This window comes from Numenius arquata, chromosome 1 (assembly GCF_964106895.1).
Source record: "Numenius arquata chromosome 1, bNumArq3.hap1.1, whole genome shotgun sequence".
Taxonomy (NCBI): Eukaryota; Metazoa; Chordata; class Aves; order Charadriiformes; family Scolopacidae; genus Numenius; species Numenius arquata.
In genome coordinates, this window is record NC_133576.1 from 137,298,549 (window position 1) to 137,317,891 (window position 19,343).

At 48.8% G+C, this 19,343-nt stretch overlaps 1 protein-coding gene across 1 annotated transcript; it reads left to right on the top strand.

Moving 5' to 3' along the window:
* The first annotated feature begins 16,892 nt into the window (after positions 1-16,892).
* On the top strand, positions 16,893-17,675 carry KCTD21 (potassium channel tetramerization domain containing 21). The gene has a single exon (XM_074157285.1). It carries the CDS (start codon positions 16,893-16,895, stop codon positions 17,673-17,675), a length of 783 nt encoding a protein of 260 aa, XP_074013386.1.
* Positions 17,676-19,343: the final 1,668 nt, after the last annotated feature.

The following is a 19,343-nucleotide window of genomic DNA, read 5'->3' on the forward strand; positions in this document are numbered from 1 at the left end:
CCTTGAACACCTCCAGGGATGGGATATCCACAGCTTCTCTGGGCATCCGGCTACTCATTACTCTCTGAAGCCTCGGTCTACCTTCTATGTTATTTGCACTGGAATAATGCCCGGAGGCTTCAACTGAAATATAGCCCACTGGCCTAAAAACTATCTATATATCTATACGCATATACATGATCTATAGGAATATATACAAGGGAATATATATCTGGCTCAAGAGACATGGCAGATATCATGCATGCCGTGGTAGCAATGTAAAATATTGAGACACATCCAGATGAAACCATTTGCTCAAGGAGATGCAATAGGTTGTGGCAGAGCCAGCGGCCAAACCTCTCCAGCCCTGCAAATACATTAACAGCAAAGCTCCACCTCGCTTTCCTCGCTTCAGCTGGGGTCAGAGTTGCACCCAATAAAGTCCCGTGGCAAAGCAGAGGATTGGGTCCATTTTTATGAGATCCGGGCAGAGCTGATAACTGCAGAAAAATCCAGTTAAATACCCCTTTAGAAACAGAAGTGAGACTCTCCCCATCTGCAGCCGTAACAGGGAAAAATCGCCAGCACAGAAGCCTGGCCACATTTTTGGCATGTAATTATAATCTGCCTTTCTAAATTCACCTTCCCTTTTCAAGGAGATCACATATTCTTCGCTTCCTGTCCCAAACTGTTTTCCAGTGACAGATTGCACTTGTGTTGAGTGTCTCCTACCCACCAGAGCTAATTACTTCTGGCTGGCTAATTACTTCGTGCTTTCCTGTCCTTTCTTGCTCTGAATCAGAACCGCCCTTTAGCACAGCACCCATGGAGATTCCCCTTCAGCCACAGGCAGTAGCAGATTTGGAGAAGGAGGTTGTCCCCACGTTCTGCGAGACCTTCCACCCCGCTCAGCAGCTTTCTGTCCTCTCTGGGAAGTAAAGATTTATTTGAGCATCGTCACCCGACTGGACTGTTGGCGTTTTGCATGGCTTTCCTGCACATCAGGAGCTCCACCTTGGGAGCAGCGAGTTCCTCTCCTGTGGCCACACGCTTTTCTAAGGGGTCCCTAAAAGGTAACTAACCAAAAGACATCTATATGCAATCAGCCTCGAGTCACCACATAGTAGGTCCTACCTTTACTAAAATCTATTGATGTTTTAGATCGACAGATCACTGAGGACCCTTTCCCTTTCTTCTGCAGTACCATGTATTTCATCAATTCCTTTTTCCTCTAAAACATTACAAATTGGTTTGACCGCACTATATAATTCTATCAGCCATCTCCAAGTGACCTACCATGGCCATAATTCATAGTCAACAGTGCTGTATGGGCTGTCCTACCCAGCTATCTCAGTGCCCTGCCCTCTTGTTTCTCCAGTGCTGCCTTTTTGATCCCTTTGGTGCCCACAACCCCCCCCCCCCCCCAGTCTCTTCTCTTGCTCCGTGTTTCTTGCTCTTAGGCACTCAGTCATCAAATAAAAAAAGGCTTTGGCTGGATGTCAAAGCGATCAGCACAATAATACCAAATAAAGCCCAAGGCCCTAACATTTCATCCTCTGTTTCTCCTGACAGACTCCTCCTCCCAGCTCCGTCCCTCCCCTCCAGTCACCAGCTACATACATGCATCTCTAATAGGTACTGGTATCCATTCCTAATAAAGCATCTCGAAACCATCACTAGCATATTATCAGCCATCCTGGTATGGATGCAAGCAGGAGGAATTAAATTCCTCTCTCCCCTTGCCTTGAAAATCAGGAACAGAGAAAGGCGGGTAAGGCAGGACTTGCTCTAACCGCTAGACCAGCAGTGACAAACCACCGGCTCTCTGGCTAAGCCCAGCACCAACCACAGACAAAAAATAAATCAATCCAGTTGCTTTTTAATTTTCTGAATATATTTGGCATTGGATGCCCAAGAGCTTTATCCTCCCCCCACAAGGTAAGTTTCTCCCAGGGTGGTCACTCCTCCTCACATCCCCCAGATGAAGATTTCTTCCTTTTCTTCCTCCAAAAGCCTTCTGCTTTCATCCTTAGCCAGAGCTCTCAGCCAGACCTCTGCTTCCCTAATTCCATGGGGCTTGATACTCGGAGCACCCGGATCCTGCACTGACCTTCAGACCAATGTCCTTTCTATTATCATCTCTGGAGACTGTAAATACATCTACTCCGGAAAGCTGGTTGTTTTCTTGAAGGTATTTATAGCATTAACATCACTCTTCTTTCTTCAGATTTCTGTCTGCTTTTGTCTCTGTATAGAAATTAAACCCCTGGATCTAACCCAAGGAAAAAACCATGTCCTGTCCACCAAAGAATACCAGACCAAGGGCTGACACTGCCAGCGCTGGCTGGGATTCATCAGACACTGCTTCGCTGCTTGGAGACACAGAAATCTCCAATTTTTCCGTGGTGCCTTCAGGAAAAATGGGATATGACACTCATTGGAGACCTCAGTTTCCCTCCAGCCCCCAACATATCTGGCTTTGTACCAGCTAATCCAGAAACCAGGAAGGTGAAGTGAGACCACGGCAAACTTTATGGACCCCACCACAAAATGTCCAAGGCATTTTGAGGCCCCTCCTCTGGTGAAAGCTCAGCCCCTTGCTACATCCTTTCAGCCTGAGGTAGGGTATAGAGGCGAAATTTCTCTGCCATGAGTTCCGTGATACAAACACAGTAGGATGTAGTTCCCAAAGCATTTTGAAAACCTCACAGAAGTAGCAAACATTCCAACATCTGCTTTTACCCTTTGGTGACACCTACAAAGCCCAAGCCACCATAGATTTAACCTGAAAGGGGTTTGGATCTGGACTGCTCTGAATTGAACCCTCACTTTTCGGGCTTTTTGGCTTCCTATGGGATGGGAACATCCCTGGGTGTCTCTCCCCAGGTCAACTTCCTTGAGGAAAACCTGAGCCCATCTTAGCAAGTTCCTCATAACAAGATGCTGCCTTGCAAACAGGTTCGCAAAGCCCTGCAGGCACTGGGGAAATGCACACACACCCACTTGCCAATGTTGCTCCTGCATCCCTCCCTCCAAGCATCCTCCTGTAGCCTGACCCTCAGACATCCAGGTGCTCAAGTATCCCTCCTCCAGGGTTCCCTCCTGCATCCTGACCACAGAGAATCCCTCTCTCTGAGCATCCCTCTGGGAATCCTGACTCCTGAGCATCCTTCCAGAACCCTTCCCTTCAAGCATCCTTTCTGCATCCTGACCCTCCAAGAAGCCCTTACTCCAACCATCTGCAAACCCCGCTCCACGCCCTCTCCACATCATGACCCCCAAGCATCCCTGGGAGTAAACCTCCTGCCTCCCAACCCCCAAGCACTCCTCCTGAATCTCTTCCCCAAGCATCCCTCCCTCTGAGCATCCCAGTTCCTGAGAACCCCGACTGCATCCCAATCCCCAAGCATCCCAACCCTGAGCATTGCTCCCCCTGAGCATCCCTTCCCCCCGAGCATCCCTGCCTCTGAGCAGCCTGACCTCCAAATACCTCCTCCTGTACCCCTTCCCTCGACCATTTCTCCCTTTGAGCATCCCTCCTGCACCCTTTTCCCCAAAACTTCTCTTCTGCATATTGACCCACAAGCATCCCTCTCTGGGAGCATCCTGACTCCCAAACACCCCTCCTGCAGCCCTATCCCTGAGCATCCCTTCTGCATCCTGACCCCCGAGATTCCCTCTTGCATCATGACCCCTGATCATCTCTCCCTCTGAGCAGCTTGACCCCTGAACAATCTCCTGCATTCCTTTCCCCAGCCACCCCTCCTGTATCCCTTCCCCCAAGTACGCCTCCTGCATCCTGACCTTCGAGCATCCCTCTTGCACCCCTTTTCCTGATTATCCCTCCTGCACCCCTTCTCCTGAGCACCACTTTGCATCCCTTCCCGAGCATTCCTCCTACATCCTTTCCCCCGAGCACTCCTCATGCATCCCTTTCCCCTGACTACGCTTCCTGTACCCCTTCTCCCGACCATCCCTCCTGCATCCCAACCCCAGACTGACCCTCTGCATCCCTTCCCCTGAGCACCCTTCCTGCGCCCCTTCCCGAGCACCCCTCCCGCATCCCTCACCCTGAGCATCCCTCCTACATCCCTTCCCCCGAGCACTCCTCATGCACCCCTTTCCCCTGACTACGCCTCCTGTATCCCTTCTCCCGACCATCCCTCCTGCATCCCAACCCCAGACTGACCCTCTGCATCCCTTCCCCTGAGCACCCTTCCTGCACCCCTTCCCGAGCACCCCTCCCGCATCCCTCACCCTGAGCATCCCTCCTGTATCCCTTCCCCCGAGCACCCCTCCTGCATCCCTCCCTAGCATCCCTCCTGCATCCCGATCCCACACCGCCCCTCTGCACCCCTTCCCAAGCACCCCTTCCCCCCGCACCCCTCCCTCCCATCACCCCAACCCCTGACGGCCCCTCCGAGCCCCCCCCCCCACATCCCCCTTTTTCCCCACCCGCCCCGCGTTACCTCCCGCCGCCGCCGTGCCCGTGAGGCTGCGGCGTGGCCGGCAGCGAAGCCGCAGTCCTGCGGGCAGCTCCGGGGCAGGGCCGAGGGTTGCGGTGAACTACAAATCCCAGGGCGGCCGGGCCGGGCCGAGCCACGCCGCGCCCCCCGTTTCCTCCTCCCGCCGCCGCCGCCTCCGCCTCCCGCGGCGCCCGGCGAGCGACGGGGCTCGGCGGCTGGAGGGGGCGCAGGTGGGTACCGCGGAGGGGGGGGGGGGAGCGAAATCCGCTGGGGAGGGGAGCGTGGGAAGGGGATGGGGTCACCCCATCGTAACACACCCACCGCCCAAGGTGGGGAAACTGAGGCACGGGGAGCGGGGACCGGTGGCTGCTGCACCGCGGAGAAACGCTGTGGGATGCGGGAAGGAGGAGCGATCCCCCACTCGGGAGGGAGGGAAGGGGGGGGGGGGGGGGGGGGGACGGACACGACGACACTTTGGGGTTATTTTGCTTTTTTCAGTATTTTAAGCTAATTTAATAGCGCGAATGCCTGGCTGTGCGGGGAGGAGCCCTAACTACGGTTGCCCTTAAGAGGGTAGGGCTCAACGCCACTCTGCAAACTTTGCATCCCCCACCCGCTTTCAGTGAAACATCTCCAAAATTAAAGGATTTACAGCGGTTTAGCACATCCAAGCCCCCCACAACGGGGGCTGGCTCCGTCCACCGGCCCCGGAGTGCGGCGTGGGGCCGGCTGGGTGACGGGCGTGAGCCCCTACCCTGCCAAGGGTCTAAATTTGGGTGGTACCGACCTCGTTAGCGTTATTTCTGAGCCCTTTTCACTAGTGTGGAGCTGCATCCCTGCTGGCAATTAGATGCCCTTCTTAATTGCAGGGGCTTCCCTGGAAGTGAAGGGGTCAGCGGAAGGTGGGGTGGAAGCTGGAGCCACCCTGGGCGTGCATGGAGCAGCGGGCAGGTGGTGGGCTACCACCTGTGTGGGTGAAATGGTCCAGGAAAGAAGTAAGAGTATCCCAAGGGTGCCAGGTGATACCCCATGCGGATGCTGGGACAGGACATTAGAAATCAGTGAAAACCTTTGCCGGGGCTGGCATTAAATTGGTATTTTGGACCGTACAAAGGGTTACATCAGGTGCTTGAAAGGAAAAGTGATGCTCCTGCTGCTGTGAGATCCCAAACAGCCGGTGGCCATGCCCTCCTGGCAATCTGCGTTGCCCACACAGTGGTCCCTGAGCCCACGGGTGTCGGAGGTCGCGTCAGGAGAGCGCTAAGCACCACAGCATTTTGGCTTTTATTCTCCAAACCTCACTGCAGCTGCACCTCTCTGGCCATGCTCTCCCTCTCCCCCTCCATCTTGCCTTCTGCCGTTCTCCTTCGGGAGCTGCTAAGCTTTATTTCGGTTTCCTCCTCCTCACCACTGCTTTTGTTCCTCTTCTTCCTCAAGAAGAACTTGACCTTTGTTTTATGTCGCTCCTTCCTCTTACTAACTGGGCACCAGCTCTGTTTTCCTGCCCTCGTCTCCCTACCCCCATCTCTTTACTGCTTAAATTCAGCGTCTGCAGCCTTTTGCGTTCGCCTGCATCCCTCAGCAGGCAGCCCAGGAGATGCTCAAGAGCATCAAGGATGCAGGTCTGGGAAGGGCTGGTGGACCCACAGCATCACACCCACAACAAACCAGGGATGTTATGAAACTCCCGTTCGCCCTTTCCCATTGTTCGAGCGTTTCCGTGTCTAAGGAAGCCTGGTTAATAAATGAAATATAATATTTTAAAAAAAAAAAAAAAGAAAAAAAGAAATATAAATAAATATAAACAAGTGGTGGCTAAGCAGCTGCTCTCTGAAGGTGGATCGTCGACGTGTCTATTGCAGGGTATCGCATCCGCCGGCAGATCGATACCGACCATCCTCTCTTGCCATGAAAAGGGAAGGGTGAGCCGTCGTTTCCTGCCACGCGCCTGCTGGGAGTTTGAGTCCCCTCCCGCAGCTCGTCACCCGTGTCCCCCGTGCTGGCCTCGGGGGTGAGCGGCCTTTCCCCAAACGCCGGCTGGAAATTTCCAGTGGCTCACGGCAGCCCCAAAACAAAAAGCAGCTGCTGGCCCCCCTCCGGCGCTGCATTTCGGGATATATTGCTCCTGGCAGACACGCCACGCTCTGCTTCACCGGCTGAATTTTAAGCCTTTAAGTGCTGCAATATGATTATCGGAGGGGATGATGTTAAATGAGTGTCCAAAATTAGGGGGGTCCGTCCTACAGTGATGGGAAAACATGAGTTTTCCTCTCTAAGATTACTATAAGTGAGCATATAGGGTGTAGAAACCATGTTGTTAATGTTTAACCTTCTGCGGTCGAGGATGAGCCGAGATAAATAAATGTGCACGAGGGGAGGTTAAGTCTGTCCTTGCAACGGATTTTGTCCCAAATCCTTTCTTAAACCCAGCTCTCACTGGATACCTGCTGGCTACTGAGTTTTTTATCTTTTTTTTTTTTTTATCCCCTAAATACTCTTTCTTTTGATTCTGCCCTCCCTTTGTTGTTCTTTTGTTATTTTTCTCCTTTCGTGGGGCGACTTCCAGGCTTCCAACTGCCTCGTCTGCAGTCCCCATAACACAGCGGGGCACAAACTGGTAGCTGAGGGTCTGGATTTCCCATGGGAAATTGTTCCCTTGAGAAGGGACAAGGCACAAAACTTGTCTGCAAGTGCCACAGGGCTGCGTGTGCCCGGGTCTGGAGCTCACAACTTCAACAGGTGGGTTTTGGTTTTTTTTTTTCTCAGGACTCGGGTGTTTCGTGGAAACTGGAATTTTTAACCTCAAACCAACACGTGGGTTTTCGTAAGAGGCGATGGAGCAAAGCGATGCGTGCCGAGCGGGGGGAATCTGGGGCAAAACCCAACGCGGAACGGTCATTACGCAGAAAGGAATGGCTTTGGCTGATTATGTTTGCCATTAAGGCGCTCTAACGAAGCAGACTGGAGCCCCATCCTGCGAACGACCATCTTCTCCTGCCGAACCGCGTTTAAAGTCACCAGCTGCCGGACAGGTGCCCAGATATCTCTTTTTTTTTTTTCATACCTTCTTTTTAGCTGAAATCGATCCCGCCCCTCCCCATGCAGAACGACTTCCTATAATGCATCCCCTGCTCAGCCTCTCCTGACCTTTCTCCAGCCGACGTGGCTCTCGCCCACTCTCTTGGGCGACACTCAAAAAGCCAGAGAGGTTTTTAGTCTGGCTGCTCTTCCCGATGCTTAGCAAAAATGCTCCCCGGCTTGCTTTAATTTTCTTGCCACTTAGGCATCCTTCATTGTGCCGGCCTAAATAATTCATCTCCTTTTGTCTTTTTTTTTTTTTTTTTTTTTTGCTGTGCGTGTATTTTGCAGCTCGTTGTTACTCCTCAGCTATTTCTTAACGAAGCTGCACGCGTTTCGCTGGCTCAAATACAGGGTTCCGAAGTTTTGGTCGTGGAGGGATATTTTACGGGTGAGCTATTGAAGGCTCCGCAATAAAATGACAATGAGCAAGCAGTGTGCTCTTGTGGCCAGGAAGGCCAATGGAATTCTGGGCTGCATAGGGAAGAGTGTGGCCAGTAGGTCGAGGGAAGTCATTCTCCCCCTCTACTCTGCACTGGTGAGGCCACAACTGGAATAGTGTGTCCAGTTCTGGGCTCCCCAGTTCAAGAGGGATAGGGAACTACTGGAAAGAGTCCAGCGAAGGGCAAGGAGGATGATTCAAGGATTGTTGGTTTGTGGTGGGGTGTTGTGTGTGAGGTTGTGGGTGTGGGGTTTAGTTGGTGGGTGCTTTTTTTTGTTGTTGTTGTTTTTTGTGGTTTTTTGTTGTTGTTTTTGGTTTTGTTTTGTTTTGTTTGCTTGTTTGTTTGTTTTTGTGTATTGTGGTTTTTTTGTTTGTTTGTTTGTTTTTAATGTGGTTGGACTCGATGATCTCAAAGGTCCCTTCCAACCACTAAGATTCTGTGATTCTGTGATTCTGTGATTGGAGCATCTCCCTTATGAAGAAAGGCTGAGAGAGCTGGGACTCTTTAGCCTGGAGAAGAGAAGGCTGAGGGGAGACCTTATCAATGCTTATAAGTATCTAAGGGGTGGGTTGAAGGAGGATGGAGCCAGACTCTTTTCAGTGGTTCCCAGTGACAGGACGAGGGGCAACGGGCACAAGCTGGAACATGGGAGGTTCCACTCAAATATGAGAAGAAACTTCTTCACGGTGAGGGTGCCAGAGCCCTGGAACAGGCTGCCCAGGGAGGTTGTGGAGTCCCCTTATTTGGAGATTTTCAAGACCCTCCTGGGTGCAGTCCTGAGTAACATGCTCTGACATGCTCTGGGCAATCCTGCTTCGGCAGGGGAGTTGGACTAGGTGATCTTTATGGTCCCTTCCAACTCTAAAAAATTCAGTGAAATTCAGTGAAAATTAACCGGCAGCGCGGTACCTTACGTATAAAATTAAAACCGGGGGCAGTGATTGTGTAAATGGCCGCGTGTCACTACGTCTGGCAGCAAAAGACACTGATGCTGTCACAGCATCCATTATCTCCTATTTCAGGGGATGCTACTACTTTTAATGTCAGGCAGAAAGGCTTCAGAGGCCGTAAGCAGCCTGTGGGATGGACTTTGGGAACCCTAACAGCTCATGGTGATCCACTCCTACCAAATTAAAGATCGCTCTTGTTCTGTGTTTAATTCATTTCATTAATGAGATCCTCTGAACGACACTAGGATCAGCCTGATAACCCCGGTGTTACACCTAAAATCATAGAATCATAGAATGGTTAGAGTTGGAAGGGACCTTAAAGATCATCGAGTTCCAGCCCCCCTGCCATGGGCAGGGACACCTCCACTAGAGCAGGTTGCTCAAAGCCCCATCCAGCCTGGCCTTAAACACTTCCAGGGATGGGGCATCCACAGCTTCCCTGGGCAACCTGTTCCAGTGTCTCACCACCCCCACAGGAAAGAATTTCCTCCTAATATCTAATCTGAATCTCCCCTCTTCCAATTTAAAACCATTACCCCTTGCCCTGTCACTACATCTCCTGACAAAGAGTCCCTCTCCGGCTCTCCTGGAGGCTCCCTTCAGATATTGGAAGGCTGCTATGAGGTCTCCCCGGAGTCTTCTCTTCTCCAGGCTGAACAACCCCAGCTCTCTCAGCCTGTCTTCATAGGGGAGGTGCTCCATCCCTCTGATCATCTTCATGGCCCTCTGCTGGACCCGTTCCAACAGGTCCATGTCCTTGCTGTGTTGAGGACTCCAAAGCTGGACACAGTATTCCAGGTGGAGTCTCACGAGCGCAGAGTAGGGGGGTAATCCCAAAGAATTGATTCATTTTCCTTCCCTGCCATTTGTAAAGTGAAACTTGCGTTTGCAACCAATTACTGCTGCTTTTCCCAAGCTATATTTTCCCAACAAATACTTATATTGGGATTTATTTGTCAGGGAAATCAAGGCATCGCTACACATTTTCCCCAATAAAAACGTCTTCTTTTGTCTTCTGATTTGTTGAGTACCTTTTCTCTGCCCTGCTGGTATTTATAGCTCTGGCTAAATGACTATTTGCTTTATTTTGTTAATGCAGAGAGAGTTTTCTTCAGATTTCTAATGAGACTGTCAAACAGAACCAGGCACACCGTGTCTCTGGTGTTTCATAAACTTACTGTTTCAGGATAAATTATTTTTAACTGGAATGAGCTACGTTACCATTTTTTATCTGAATAAGTAACCAGAAAAATCCTGTCTTCGTATATATAGATAGATAGATACCTTAAGGAAAGATTCATATCTCTTTGAAAACCCTATAAACATATTTATAAGTTAGACTTTTCATTAAGCTGTATGTGTTGGCTAAAAAGGGTAGACTACAGATGTACCCATTTTTGAGAGTGGTTAAATATGTAGCAATATTTGTGCCGTTTCTTTGCATTTTACTTACGTTGGCAAACCATGACTGATGCTTTTTTTTTTTTTTTTTTGATGATTACTTGTACGCTCATGGTTTTTTGCCAAGTTGGGTGAAACAGGCACTCAGTAAAATTATGTATACAGAATTTTATTTATTAGCTCATGAAAGCGCTCTCAAATGTGATGAATACATAAGAGGGGAAATAAGCTTATCCAAAGCTGTTCTACATTTAAAATTAGTAAACAAAGGAAGCGTTACGGATAATGAAGGAACTGAGCTGATGCTTCTAAGTATGTGAAGGGAAAATACATAAGTGAAAATAGGTAGATTTTGTCTTTTTACATATTCTTTCACGCCTCCCTCCTGCGTCAACCCCCATCACTCTCCCAGGTTCGAACCATTTATTTGCCGAGTTAAAATCCCAGGGTAGGAGGTTGTTAACAGAAATGTTCTCTTTGCATCCCCTGGGGATGTTGTGAGTAAAATCCATTTGAATTTACAAACCCTGGTTTGTTGAAATGCTCAGATGCTCAGACAGCAGCTTCTCTTCGGTAGTTTGACTTTCCCAAAAAGTTCAGCACTGCTTCTTTCTCTCAATTTACATCACCTGAAAAGACTATGACTTTAAATCAACCGTAGATTTTTTTTTCCCCCCACCGTATTAAATTAATCTGTTTTTAAAAGGAAGATGTATTTAAATACGAGTCACTCCAAAAGCACGAAAGAAATCCTGTGCTCTTCAGCTAAATTCACATCTTCAACTCTCAAATTAGATCTCTACCTGATCTAATCTGAATGAATTTTAAGGGCTACTCGGGGAGCAGCTACACGAAAGGCTTTATGGTAATTCTTGGCTTCCAAGCACCATAACCCAATTCGTACTCATCCTCGGTGACCTCAGGTTATAGCCACCAATGTCCCACATCAGGTGCTCTCTTGGTACCTCCTCTTTGCGGAAATGCCACCAAGCAGAAGTGATTTCCGCGCTGCGTTCCTGGAGAACCTTTATATTGCATTAGCAAAGTACCCAGGCTTGTTAAAGCAGGGTAGGGGCTGCAAATGCTGGTTGGATGAGCAAAGAGAGAAAACTGAGAACCCATTGAATTTTAATTTTTACGGGTTTATGAAAAACTCTTTTCATAAAGAAGATTATGAGAAAAAAGCAGCCCGGATTGACTTACTTTCCCCAGCTACTCTCAAGTGAAATGTCAGTTGGCCAATGCATTAAATCCAGGTTGATGATGAATCCAGCAGATGTATTGCACGCTCATTTGTGCTGCAGTTTTGGGTCTTCTGAGGCTGCCAGGCTCTCAGATTCATCTTCACACTGCAGAAGATGCCTGGATCAATGGGCTGAGACCAACGGGATGAGGTTCAATAAGGCCAAGTGCCGGGTCCTGCACTTGGGTAACAACAAAAACCCCATGGCAGCGCTACAGGCTGGGGGCAGAGTGGCTGGAGCTGCCTGGCAGAAAAGGACCTGGGGGTGTTGATGGACAGCCGGGTGAGCATGAGCCAGCAGTGTGCCCAGGTGGCCAAGAAGGCCACCAGCAACCTGGCCTGTATCAGGAACAGCGTGGTGAATAGGACTCGAGAGGTGATCGTCCCCCTGTACTGGGCACTGGTGAGGCCCCACCTCAAGTGCTGTGTCCGGTTTTGGGTCCCTTACCACAAAAAAGACATTGAGGTGCTGGAGCAGGTCCAGAGAAGGGCAACGAAGCTGGTGAGGGGTCTGGAGAACAAGTCTTAGGAGGAGAGGCTGAGGGAGCTGGGGTTGTTCACCCTAGAGAAAAGGAGGCTGAGGGGAGACCTTATTGCTCTCTACAACTCCCTGAAAGGAGGGTGTAGGGAGGCGGGGGTCGGTCTCTTCTCCCAAGTCACAGGCGACAGGACAAGAGGAAATGGTCTCAAGTTGCGCCAGGGGAGGTTCAGATTGGATATTAGGAAAAATGTTTACACTGCAAGGGTTATTAAGCCTTGGAATGGGCTGCCCAGGGAAGTGGTTGAGGCACCATCCCTGGAGGTGTTCAAAAGATGGGTTGACATGGTGCTGGGGGACACGGTTTAGTGATGTTTTTTTCATCAGAGTTAGGTTGATGGTTGGACTAGATGATCTTGAAGGTCCCTTCCAACCTAGATGATTCTATGATTCTAAGATGTAAACCTGCAAGTAATGGGCTGAATTAGGCAAAAGCAGATGGTGAACTTGTCATATGTTGATTCCACGTTATGAGCAACATCTGTGCAAGAGTTACCCTGCAGCCTTATTCAGGGGCCAGATGTTTGCACCATTAAATGTTTGAAATTCAACCCAGTGCGGGGGCAGCAGGGAGGTCCGAAATAAGATCAAGCTGGTGTCCTGGGAGACTGAAATCCAGCCGGGATGGAGTTGTAGACTGCAGAATAGCCATAAGCAGAACAAAAACGGTCAGGGTGTTTTGTTGGCGGCTTCCCTTTCGAGACTGCTGATAAAGAAACCAGTTACAAGCCTTCCAGTACCTGAAGGGGGCCTACAGGAGAGACGAGGAGGAACTTTTTATCAGGGACTGTAGTGATAGGACGAGGGGTAATGGTTTAAACTGAAAGAGGGGAGATTTAGATTAGGTATTAGGAGGAAATTCCTTACTGTGAAGGTGGTGAGACACTGGAACAGGTTGCCCAGAGAAGCTGTGGCTGCCCCATCCCTGGAGGCGTTCAAGGCCAGGTTGGATGGGGCTTTGAGCAACCTGGTCTGGTGAGAGGTGTCCCTGCCCATGGCAGGGGGGTTGGAACTCGATGATCTTTAAGGTCCCTTCCAACCCGAATCATTTTATGATTCTATGACATTTTAACCTTATCTGTTCAGATTGGACCGAGATGTCTGCCTCTCATTTGACGTATACAGCCAGTGAGTCTTTGGATCAGAATAAACCTAGGGTGGATCTCGAGTTTGAGATGAAAATCTGTATTTTGTCACTGAACATTTCAACCATGCAATGGTCTGTAGGTCGTGACTCTTGACAACGTGCTCTGCCAAGTGAAGGCACATGGAGGGACACATCTTACTCTGCATCTGGCTCAGGCTGGTGGAGAGCAGGAGAAGGCTACTCCTGTGGGGCAGATAAGGAGTCTCTGGCTCAGACAACTGAAAGCACAGAAAGAATTTGGGTTGTTTAGTTTAAATCAGCCTGAGTGATAGCAGAGGAGGGAAGCAATGAACATGGCCTTTGGGATCACTGTCAGGGCTGCGTTATTTGCAGGGAACGCTTCTGTTCCTTGGTGAAAGTTGAAAAAAAGTCAAACCCATTCTAGGCTGGTTTTGTGAATGTCGGATTGTGCTCGTAGCAATGCTTTTACGGACATACTGCAAGCCCTTAGGGGAAAAAATTCACGGCAGCCACTCGTAGTACAGAATTAGACCAGGTCGAAGCCTCTCTATGACCTGTTTTAGACAGCTCTTGGCTCTAAATTGGGTAGAAGTCTTCAAGAGTGGGCAGTACCCTGAGACTACAGCGCTAAAGGGGAGTTTTTCAGTGAAAGAAGTAATTTTTTTCCAGGTTATATTCGGCTGAAGTTAGTGACAAGGATGGTCTTCAGTCATGAAGGTGGAGGGGGCGTTGCCTTGGTCTACCCATGCATTTATTTGCCAATGTTGTTGGATAGATGGGACTAAGGGACACACAGGCAAAGCACCCTGGATTTACAGATCTGCTTCTTTCCATGAATTATTGTGCAGTGAGATACACACTCACTGGGAGCTAAAGCGGGCTAAAGAAAAGAATGGAATGTTAGTCTTAAACTATAAATGAAATACAGATTCTCCTTTGACCCGTTCATTAGATGTCCTAAATTGGGCAAGTTTTTCATAGCAAAATGTCCTTGCTATCTAGAAACGTATTTGTTTTAGAGTGCCATTACCACTACTATTTGGGGTTTAGCAGTCATAAAAGAATTGATATTCCAGCACGAGATGACATTCTTCCTATCTGTATTTCGCTGAGACTCCGGAGCTGATAATAGTGTTGTAGTGTCTGTGATTATTTTTGTGACTCCTTAGGAAAATGCCTGCAGTTAAATTTAATTTTAAGGGAGCTGTCTGGCAGCTTTCTGTTGAATGACCGTAGTTACTACAGCAAGAGCTACCTCCTACCACTGCAAGCAAGCACCGATGGGTTTCCTGCTGATTAATTCAAAAATAAAACTGGGAATTAACAGTTGATTGAGCAAAGGAAAAACAGATTTGCAGGTCCTCAGCCAGCAGGAATGAGGGCCCAGCTTTCCGAGGCAGCTGAGCTGATCTGCAATGGAAGGGGCAACATAGCTCCTTCCTCTTCCCTTGCTCCAGCCCTGGCATTCGTCTGCTTCCAAGATGTAGCAGAAACATATCCTGAATAGAAAATGGTGTTTTTCTCCCTAAACTGGCTGATAAGTACTAGGGCTGGCGTAACGGTGGAGGAAGGTATGGTGGAGGGGGAAGGGAGCTGCATCCCTTCCAGAGGCAGTGACGCTGAACTGCACCGTAAAACCGTGTCCTCCTTTCGTCTCAGCTGATTGCAGAGAAGCCATGTGGCAAGTACCCCTCTTGATTCTACCCCTCTACTCTGCTCTCGTGGGACCCCACGAGAATGGAATACTGTGTGCAGCTTTGGAGTCCTCAACACAAGAAGGACATGGACCTGTTGGAACGGGTCCAGCGGAGGGCCTCGAAGATGATCAGAGGGATGGAGCATCTCCCCTATGAAGACAGGCTGAGAGAGCTGGGGTTGTTCAGCCTGGAGAAGAGAAGGCTCCGGGGAGATCTCATAGCAGCCTCCCAATATCTGAAGGGAGCCTCCAGGAGAGCCGGAGAGGGACTCTTTGTCAGGAGATGTAGTGACAGGATGAGAGGTAATGGTTTTAAATTGGAAGAGGGGAGATTCAGATTAGATATTAGGAGGAAATTCTTTCCTGTGAGGGTGGTGAGGCACTGGAACAGGTTGCCCAGGGAAGTTGTGGCTGCCCCATCCCTGGAGGGGTTCAAGGCCAGGCTGGATGGGGCTTTGAGCAACCTGCTCTAGTGGGAGGTGTCCCTGCCCACGGCAGGGGCGTTGGAACTCGATGATCTTTAAGGTCCCTTCCAACTCTAACCATTCTATGGTTCTATGATTCTATGATAAGTATGTCAACTGGGATACGGCCCCAATTAATTAGGAAATGTTTTCTAAGGTAAAGCACGTTGGAAGGAGAAAGCCTGGTGTGTTTTTTTTTTTACTGAATGGAACCACAGATTGTCGCAGGCTTACGGCAGCGTTGCTGGCTGGCTCCCTGCTGGGCTGACTGCACTCAAATGTGTGTCAGGGGAACCTGCTGCGATAGCTTTGTTGCTTGAATTGTATCTTCAGGTGCCACAGAAGATGTTGGGATGTGTCTGGTTCTTGTCCTGTCCTTTTCTTCCCCTCTAAATTCTCTGTTCATGAGGGAGATGGGATCAAGTGAGCCCAGGACACAACTCTTGGTTTGAATCACAGAAACAGAGTGATACAGGGTTGGAAGGGACCTCTGGAGATCATCTAGTCCAACCCCACTGCCAGAGCAGGTCTACCTAGAGCAGATTGCACGGGAACATGTCCAGGCAGGTTTTGAATGTCTCCAGAGACAGAGACTCCACCACCTCTCTGGGCAGCCTCTTCCAGGGCTCTGCCACCCTCAAAGGAAAGAAGTTCCTCCTCATGTTTAGGTGGAACTCCTTATGTTCAAGTTTGTGCTCATTTCCTCTTGTCCTGCCACTGGGCACCACTGAAAAAAAGACTGTCCCCATCTTTGTGACACCCACCCTTTAAGTATTTACAGGCATTGATCAGTTCCCCCCTCAGTCTTCTCTTCTCCAGACTAAAAAGGCTCAAGTCCCTCAGCCTTTCCTCCTAAGAGAAATGCTCCAGGCCCCTCATCATCTTTGTAGCCCTCTGCTGTACCCTCTCCAGAAGTTCCCTGTCCTTCTTGAACTGGGGAGCCCAGAACTGGACACAGTACTCCAGATGGGGCCTCACCAGGGCAGAGTAGAGGGGGAGTATGACCTCCCTCGACCTGCTGGTCACACTCTTCCTGATGCACCCCAAGATGCCATTGGTCTTCTTGGGCACAAGGGCACATTGCTGGCTTATGGTAATCCTGTTGTCCACCAGGACTCCAAGGAGGTCTTTTTCCCCAGAGCTGCTCCCCAGCAGGGCAGCCCCCAACAGCAGTTGTTTTGCTGTAGGCATCTGTGGGAGAGATTTCACTCTCCCACAACTCCTATGAGTATAAAGTTTTGGAAGGCTCATGATTTCTAGCACTAAACTGAACTAAACGAAGTCCTGTCCAGGTCTGTTAGGAGAAAAACCATCCTTACACTTGTTCTCAAGATAGTAATTCTCAAAAAGTAATTCTCCACTTCTAATTTCTATAATGAAGTCTTGCTGTGTAGTTACCCTTATGGACTTAGGACTCCTTATCTTTGTAGCTGAACCTTTCAAATGCAGCTGCATGTGTGGTGTTGGATTATTTTATTTTTTATTTTTTTTTTTAGAATTAATTCCAGCATCGTGACTTTTCCATCATGTCAGAGCCCATCACGCTCAATGTGGGAGGAAAACTCTATACCACCTCTCTGTCCACCCTGACTAGCTTTCCAGACTCCATGCTGGGGGCCATGTTTAGCGGGAAGATCCCAACCAAGAAGGACAGCCAAGGCAACTGCTTTATCGACAGAGATGGCAAAATCTTCCGCTATATCCTGAACTTCTTACGAACTTCTCACTTGGACCTCCCTGAAGACTTTCAGGAAATGGGCTTACTTCGACGGGAGGTAGATTTTTATCAAATTCAGCCACTGATTGAGGCCTTGCAGGAGAAGGAGGTGGAGCTTTCTAAAGCGGAGAAGAATGCCATGCTCAACATCACCCTCGATCAGAAGACCCAGACTGTTCACTTCACCGTCCGAGAAGCACCACAGATCTACAGCCTGTCTTCCTCCAACATGGAAGTGTTCAGTGCTCACATCTTCTCCACGTCATGTCTGTTCCTGAAGCTTCTGGGTTCCAAACTTTACTATTGCTTCAATGGAAACCTCTCTTCAATATCCAGTTACCTGCAGGACCCCAACCATTTGACCTTGGATTGGGTTGCAAGCGTGGATGGCCTTCCAGAAGAGGAGTACACCAGGCAGAACTTAAAGAGACTCTGGGTGGTGCCAGATAATAAGCAAATCAATAGTTTCCAGGTGTTTGTGGAAGAAGTGCTAAAAATAGCCATGAGTGATGGTTTCTGCATAGATTCTTCTCATCCTCATACTTCAGATTTCATGAATAATAAGATTATTCGCCTAATTCGGTACAAGTAGGAATGGCTGTTTATTATGGTGCCAGCACGGAGATAACACAGGTTAAGTGTTTCCCTTTAAAACACACTTACAGCCTAATTCAGAATCGTGCTTATCTGGATTAAGAGTCACTAACAGGGAGATGATTTTCCTTTAATGTATTTACCAATATGACCTTTCAGAATATGTCCATATTCTAGACAGAAGGAATATTGTCTAGCGCCTGAATTAAGGATTGGTTCCGTCTCTGCCTCCACCTCTGACCTGCTGTACAATTGTGGGGAAAATCACTTAACTTCTGTCCTTCTTACATTTTCCACTTGGAAAATGGGCGTGATCCTCAACCTATATTGCAAGGGTGATGTGAGGGTTCAGTAATCAAAGCCTGGAAGGCTTTCTGGAGATCAGATGCGGTGAAAAATGCCATGGAGCTCCAGCACAGAGGACAGCCCTGGGGGCACATTTTTGATGTCTTGCCATATCACCAATGCGGAACATCCAAGAAGCTTGGTTGGATCCACAGAGAAGAAGCCTCCCCACATGCACGTGCTCAAAATAACTGTAAAGGATGGTGCAAATCGCAAATGAGTCAGGGGTCCTGTCTGTTTGGGTTCAACAAAGGATTTCTGTCACCATCTGAAGTGACTCTTTTTTTTTTCTGAAACTGGTGAGGAAGCCCTCACTCTGTTCTGCTGTCAGGAAAGCCATGTTTGAATGGTGTGACTGGCACGGGGAATGACCAAGGAACCCATAGCAGAGAGAATGGTCTTCTTACAAACCAAGAAGATTGGAACCAGTGGGGGAACTTTGCTTTGGATGCTCTTAAACCTTTACTTTTACATTCCAAAGGCAGCCAAGACAACTAGTTCTTTTCTTTCTCTTACAAGTTGTATTTGTCTGGAGGATGCTGCTGAAAACACTTTCTGAGGTGGAGACTTTAAGAGGGCAGAGGTGTCCAAATATCTTCTGAATGTTTGAGCCTCTTCTGCCTGGGCATGGCTGCCTTTTGGGCACGTCTCCCTTCATCAGTGCCTGGAGTGCATGGGATGCTCTCTGGGTAGGATGGATTCCACCTGAAAAGACAACTTTCCCAGGTTACGCCTAGTATTTTTCATTGCAGAGCCAGAGGCTCACTTTTCCTATCCCGGTACATTGAGCCAGTTTTTTTTTTACATCATTGTGAAACGCCCAGGTTACTGAAGTAGCATTTTGCCCGCTTGCTTGGCTTTAGTGTCAGATTGTCGGAGGTAACGCAGTGGGAAGCCAGAGGTGATGACAACAGTCAAGCTCTTTCCTACAGGCACAGTCTGTGCTGTAATGAAGATCATAATCCACTGGCTGCATGTGAGCTCTAAACATCATTTGTGACACATTCAAGGTGGTTCATTCTCAGCTAATTATGTCTAAAATTGCTGCCTTTCCCTAACCAGATTGCTACGTGCGCATGAGAGACCCTCTGGAACATTTCCCATTATCTCTAATGAGACACAAAGGAAAATGCAATAACCAAGTTTTGCGTTTAGAATTTTAGTGCTTCCAAAAGTTCTTAGCACAGGGCTGCGAAGCTCGATGTTGCTCATGTTCTCGTTTCCCAGAGTAACTGGTCTGTCGCTACATTAAGCTGACTGTGAACAAGCATAAAGAAGTGTTTTGTTACTGTTGTAAAATAGAGTGAGATAAATATATTTC